We start from the raw sequence: 6,910 nt of genomic DNA on the forward strand, positions 1-6,910 counted from the left end.
TGAATGAAGTACATATGCTATCTCATGGGCACATATATGAAGTTCAAGCAGAGCATTGTTTTCAAATAAACTATACTTTTTCCATTCATTCCTAACAGAACTGATTTATCAACAGCATATTGACCTAGATTAAAACAGGAATCAAATTCACATGGAAAACAACTGGGATAAACCAAGGAAAAGAAGGTCAAAACGGGTTGCATACCAGGAGAACTAGATGGAGGTGCAGATGGTGCTGCCGGTGCCGCCACTGGAGATGCACAAAGTGCAGGTGCAGATGGTTGTGCAGCCGGTGCGGCCACTGGAGATGCACAAAGTGCAGGTGCAGGTGCGCCTTCAACTTCCTTCTGTTCAACGCCGCCAGGGCTCCCTTCAGCAACAGGTTCAGCAGATTCTGAAGAACCAGGCACCTTCTGCTTCTCATATTTGGCCAAGCCTTGCCCCCATCCAAGCCGGGGCTTCTTCCTGGGTGTCTCCTCCTCAGCCGACTGTGAATCTGCCACAGCCGCAGACTGCGATGGGGCGTTCTTCTCTGAAGCCGCCCCTGCAGTAGCGCTCTGACGAGCTGACAAAGGTCCAGCGCCAGCTGCGTCTGCAGCGTCAGATCTGCTCTCCCTCCGGCGCAGCGGCCGCCAAGGAGTCGCACGGGGTTGGTGTTCTTTATCCTCCCTGTCAGCCCTATCACTGGGAGGGTCGTAACAGATCGGCACAGCAACTGACCTCAGAGGAGACCTCCTCAGCGGTGGGGGAGGCGGGGGCTCCTGGTGGCCTCTTGGGAAGTCGCCTCCGTAGCTCCTAAACGGAGACCTCCGGTAGGATCCCCGCAAGTCACGGCCGTCCCTCCGGCCGCCGCCGCCACCATAGCGGCTGAAACCCTTGTAGCCGGCGGGAGGGTCCTCCTCCAGCCAGTAGCGGTCGGAGCGCGAGGGCGTGTAGCCCAGCGGCTCGTCAGGGTAGGAGCGGTCATAGGCGCCGGCGCCCTGCCTGTAATAGCCCTCTGAAACAGCAGAAAGGGTGGGGGGAATCAGCGGGGCAGGAGGAGAGGCGTTGCGGCACGGCAGCGGAGGTGGCGGCCGCATCAGATCTGAGGGCCTGGGGGGCGGAAACCTACCTGAGGAGGCCGAAGACGCGGTCCTGCGGGGCGAGGGCCGGGCGTGGTCGCGCAGGGGCGGCGGCGGGTGGTACGGGGAGTCCCTCCAGCGCGGCGTGGTGGGGGGCGCCGGCAGGAGGGGGTCCCCGGCGGCCGCGTCGTGCCTGCGCCCGTCCCTGTAGAGGAACTCCCTCCGATCCGGCGGAGGCGGAGGCATCCACGGCGTCGTTGCGGTCGTCGTTCCAGCGGCGCGTATCCCCAGCTCCGGCGGGCGCCGCAAATCACATACGCCCGGCAGAGCAGAGCCCGCAGCGTCGCCGGCCTCCTATCCAGGAGCAACCTGCACGAGGACGGGCACGCAGGTCAGGAAAAAAAACTCCTGGCCGGAGACGGCCGGCGGCGAGGCGGATTCAGAGGCGGACGACTTACAATCCCGGCGGAGGCGGCGGTCAGCGGGCACCAGAGTTCACCGGGCGTCGGTCCCCGGAGGAGGAGCACCACAAGGAGGCTCCGGGAACGGGGCGGGGCAGGGGAGGAAGGCCGTCGAGGGCCGCCCGCCGGTGTGGAGGCGGCGGAGGGGAGATGCGAACCGTAGCGGAGGCCCGGCGCCCGGAGTCCCACGAGCAGGGAGGCGGGGGCGGGCGGGCAGGGCGGGGTGTGATCTGCGTGGGCGGGCCGGAGGAGGCGCGGCGGTGGTGGAGGCGGGCGGGAGGGAGAGAGAGAGGGGGGAGGAGGTGGGGGGAAGAAAGAGAAGAGAGAAAGAGAGAGAGGCGGAAGGGAAGGGAAGGGAACGGAGGCTGTGGCAACGTGAGCCGATAAAGCGGACGCAGCCGGGACTTAACCCCATTTGATTCGCACCCCACCTCGCGTCCGCGTGCCCCACCCCACCCCGCCCCGCCCTACCCCAGAGAGGGGGGGAGAGGGGAGAAAACAAATCTTTTTTCCCCAGGCCGGGAAAATCTTTTTTTATTGGCTTGCTCCACTAATTTATTGCACGGGGGAGAGGGAGAAAAAAAAAGGGTGAAAAGGAAAGGATAAACGAGGGAGAGCGGAAGGCAGTCTGCGACGCAAGCAACTGGCCTGGTGCCAGCCGGGCGTGAGCGGGGTTACCTCGCCTGCCCCTGCCCAGCCTCGGGATTTACGGGGGCTGCCACCGGCCCCGCGTGGGCCCCGGCTGGCAGTGGCAGCGGCCGTGGCCGCCACGGGCTCCCACCGCACCGCAGGCGCAGCAGTCCGGATCGGGGACGACGCCGACGCCATCGGCATCGGCATCTCTCCCGGCGCGTCTCCACCGCGGTGGTCGCCGGCGACGAGAGGCGAGCGATCCGGGTCCCCCGCCGGCGAGGCCGCGGCCGATCTCCGCGTGCATTAGCGAGCGAGCGAGCCGGAGCAGATCGATCGGAGTTGAGGGGGGAGAGAGCGAGCCGGAGCAGATCGATCGGAGCTGAGGGGAGTAGCAGGCAGTCGATGGATGGACGGATGGAGTCTGGTCTGGTTAGGCAGCGGTGGTGAAGCTCGGCGAGAGAGAGTGAGGGAGATGGACACCGCGGGCGAAGAAGCATCGGCCATGTTTACCGAGAAATTTCCACCGCCGTGAAGGGGGAGGAGCAGGATCAGGGTGGATCTGGACGCTCGGTTCGGCGACGGACGGCTAAGATGAGGCCCCTGGCTGGGGAAGAAAGGAACAAACCCGGGGCCGGTTGGGGTGGCGTAGCAACGTAGGCAGCGCTGCGAGCAAAGCGAGGGATGGGATATTTGGTAACGGAGGCGATCCGGGGGTAGGTTCTGACGACGGATCGGGCTTTGCGGCGAGATTAGGAGATTTTCTTTTTCTTTCCGTGTGTTGGTGGTTGATGGACGTGGTTTTCGTGGGCCCCGCCGCCTTGATGGTGTACTCGCTCTGCTCTGGGCCTGGAACGTTCTACTGCTCATTGGAAATAGTAATATTCGCATTTTCCTGAAAATTATTCTCGTGGGGTTGTTTGGGAGCACGTAGTGTTCCACATGAACAAGTTCAATTCTCCTAAGAAGGATTTGGAGAGATCTATATGTTCATTCATACGGAGTCTACTCGGTGAGGGATGGATGGACAAATGTGCAGGGATATGGAATGTACACGGTGTTCCACTGTTGAAAATTTGCTTACTTTTTTGGCCCTAGGGAGTAGAAAATAGAGGAGCTGTTTGGATCGTGACTATGTGTTGCCTTGTGTTGTCACATTATTTTTGCCACGCTTGCTTAACTTAGGTTGCTCAAATTGTTAGTCACACTTTGGCTTGCCTAAGAAAATCTTGCCACACTTTTTATGTTGGGTTCACTGCTTATAAAAAGTCTTGCCTTAGGTGTGGCTAGAGCCAAACATCCACCTAACTTGGTCAAACTTGCCTAAGATGAGGTGTGGCAATATGTGGCTGGAAACCAAACAGCCCCATAGTAATATTGTCACAGTCCTTTCTTTTTTTCTCGAATACGCACGAGTGTGCGTATCATCATATATTAACAAATGAAGGGGGGAAGAGCCCCTCCACCAATGGTTTACTAGCTATGATTACAAAGCGAATCACACCCCACTCCATGCTCTAAAAACTACAGGACTACTCGCCCTGCACCCACTGTATTGCTGCCTACGAAGAGAGCCTCCAATGGTCCCTCTCCTCGCAGCAGTCCCGCTTGTTGCCATACTTCTCGCTCGTAATCCGACGGGGTACCTCTCTCAGCCATGGTGATCCCCCATCAAACACATATGGCCTTTCGATGTTTCCACAGCTCCCACATGGCTAGTAGACATACGGTGCGCACCATCTTCGTGCGGCGTCCTTGTTGTTCATGCCTAGCGCACCTTTTCGAGAGTGATTCCCTCACACGTGGATCGCCTTGCACCACACCCAACGCCTGGAGGATCCTGGCCCGTAGATCCCGTGCAAAGATGCAATGCAGGTGTAGATGGTCAATTGTCTCCTCATGTTGGTCGTAAAATGGGCATGACTCCTTGAAAGCACAAGTGCTCCCTGGGTGATTTTGGTAATTAATGTCAACATATCTCTTGTTGGACTAATACTTTCATCTAGTATATTTCAGATAAGTCCAACAGTGGAGTGGCATGGACAAGAGGATGTGGAACCCCTTCAAGGTGATAAGGACAAAGGATTGGCTCAAGCTCAAAGTTCAGGACTCTACATTTTCTATTTTAGTGATCCAAGATCACATTGAGTCCATAGGAAAAGCCAATACTATTAAGAGGGGATGAGGTGTTGCTTAATGGATTGCTTGCTCAAAGTGCTTAGTGATATGCTCCAAAGCCCTCAACCACTTTCTCACATCCACATATGTCCAAAACCAAAAGTCAAACTCGGCCCCACCGAAACTTTCCATCTGGCGCCATCGAGTTCATTTGACATAGCCACTACCAGAAACCCTAATCAATTCAGTCTCACCGAGATGGGCTTGCAAACTCTGTGTTGCCTATTGCATTAATTTCGGTCTCGCCGAAGTATGAAATCGGTACCACCGAGTTTGCTTGGCCAACTCCCTGTTGTGCTTATTACCCAAATCGGTCCCACCGAGTTTGTGTAATCGGTCCAACCGAGATAAGGCTTTACCCTAACCCTAGCACATCGGTCCCACCGAGTTGATCATGTCGGTCCCACCGAAAATCCTAACGTTCACATTTTGAACTAAATCAGTCTGACCGAGTTTTCTGATTCGGTCACACCGAGTTTGGTGATTTGTGTGTAATGATTAGATTTTGTGTGGAGGCTATATATACCCTTCCACCCACTCTTCATTCGTGGAGAGAGCCATCAGAACATGCATACACTTCCAACATACATTTTCTGAGAGAGAACCACCTACACTTGTGTTGAGGTCAAGATATTCCATTCCAACCACATAAATCTTGATCTCTAGCCTTCCCCAAGTTGCTTTCCACTCAAATCATCTTTCTACCAAATCCAACCCTATGAGAGTGAGTTGAGTGTTGGGGAGAGTATCATTTGAAGCACAAGAGCAAGGAGTTCATCATCAACACACCATCTATTACCTTTTGGAGAGTGGTGTCTCCTAGATTGGTTAGGTGTCACTTGGGAGCCTCCGACAAGATTGTGGAGTTGAACCAAGGAGTTTGTAAGGGCAAGGAGATCGACTACTTCGTGAAGATCTACCCTAGTGAGGCAAGTCCTTCGTGGGCGATGGCCATGGTGGGATAGACAAGGTTGCTTCTTCGTGGACCCTTCGTGGGTGGAGCCCTCCGTGGACTCGCGCAACCGTTACCCTTCGTGGGTTGAAGTCTCCATCAACGTGGATGTACGATAGCACCACCTATCGGAACCACGAGAAAAACATCCGTGTCTCCTATTGCGTTTGCACACTCCAAACCCTTCCCTTTACATTCTTGCAAGTTGCATGCTTTACTTTCCGTTGCTCATATACTCTTTGCATGCTTGCTTGAATTGTGATAAGAATGTTTGAACTTGTGCTAAAACTCCACTTCAACTTAAAGAATTTAAAAAACAGCAACTTTTCTTGCTAAGAGTCTATTCACCCCCCTCTAGACACCTCTTCTCGATCCATTCACTCCTGATGCGACAGCCTCTGCGCGCCAACCTATCTGAGGTCCAGCATCGGTTCTTGGCCGCGGGCCAAGCGAAGAACCATCATCTTAATGGGGCTCGTGATTTCCATGCGAATATGGTAGTTGGTCACAGTCCAATATTGTGATAGATATTTGTGATTTTTGCAATACAAAGCAAGAAATATGAGTCAAGATGAGTTGGCGGGGTGCCGACTCGAGTAATTGTGGTGGACAGTATGGCGGTAAAAGGCGACAACGGGTCGTTGCCACATGCACATCGACAATGGTGGTGGCTAGGGGAGATGCGGCTAGATGGGTGCTGGACAGGAGAGCTCATTTTGGAGTTAGGGTTCCATGAGCATGGCCCTATCCTCTTGGCCCAAACACCGGACGGTGTGCCCCTCTTACAAAAGGAAGTTACTCGACGCAAAAATCTCGACTGGTTAGGTTAGTCATTGGCTAATTGAGTAATCGATCGGCTACCTCTATGAGTCGAGTCGAGACACCTAGTCGACAATCATGTTACGATTGGATGACTGTAACATAACTAGTATCGACTAGCTGCTCGACACATAATCCATGCTAGAAGGTCACAATAATTATTCTAGTGTGATGGAAACTTGAATGTGCATAATATGAAAGTAGTATGATTACCTATACTTGTTCAACTATTTGAGTTATAAAAAGATAGGGTTTTGTGCGTCTTCTTGTGCCAAAAGTTAGTGTGAAGGTTGAGCGTACCTGTATTGTTTCTAGGTTTGTCTTGATCACTTGGAGACTCCAATTATAACTCACTCATTTGTCACTTAGCATGTGTAAGTTGTTTCTACTCTGTCTTTCATGAAAACATGGCTCCTGGTTGAATTATTTGTGGAAGTCTATGTTGGACATCTTTTTTGCAACATAGGCAATTTATTTATGTGGCATATGAAGATTACAGGTTGCAACATATTTTCCCGCTTCAAAACCTAAAGCCTGTATATTTAGTCTGAAGACAAACTTTTAACGTATGATCAAGTTTGAAGAAAATATGTCAACATTTGCAATATCAAATCAGTATTGGTAAATCTGTCCATCGTCAAATGTTTTTATATTGTATTTATTTGTCATTGGTGAGGTTGGCTTCACCCATAAATTGGTTAAATTGTATGCATACCTTTGTCTTGCGTTAATCCACCTAAACTTGATGGCGACATCAATCTTTGCTCCAAGTTGGAAGCCTTCTCCAGGTCACAATCAATTGATGAACA

General features: G+C 53.0%; 1 protein-coding gene across 1 annotated transcript in view; it reads right to left on the reverse strand.

The window, feature by feature from the left end:
• The window catches only part of LOC123180251 (uncharacterized), an 8,940-nt gene extending 6,089 nt beyond the window's left edge, over nucleotides 1-2,851 (reverse strand). The window contains exons 1-3 of the mRNA XM_044592246.1: nucleotides 1,520-2,851; nucleotides 1,112-1,430; nucleotides 206-997 (exon numbers count right to left, since the gene is read on the reverse strand). Of these exons, the coding sequence (XP_044448181.1) occupies nucleotides 206-997; nucleotides 1,112-1,307 (988 nt within the window). The 5' untranslated portion in view covers nucleotides 1,308-1,430; nucleotides 1,520-2,851. The remainder of the gene's footprint in view (nucleotides 1-205; nucleotides 998-1,111; nucleotides 1,431-1,519) is intronic.
• Nucleotides 2,852-6,910: the final 4,059 nt, after the last annotated feature.

The sequence above is a fragment of the Triticum aestivum genome, chromosome 1D, assembly GCF_018294505.1.
Source record: "Triticum aestivum cultivar Chinese Spring chromosome 1D, IWGSC CS RefSeq v2.1, whole genome shotgun sequence".
In the NCBI taxonomy this organism is placed as follows: domain Eukaryota; kingdom Viridiplantae; phylum Streptophyta; class Magnoliopsida; order Poales; family Poaceae; genus Triticum; species Triticum aestivum.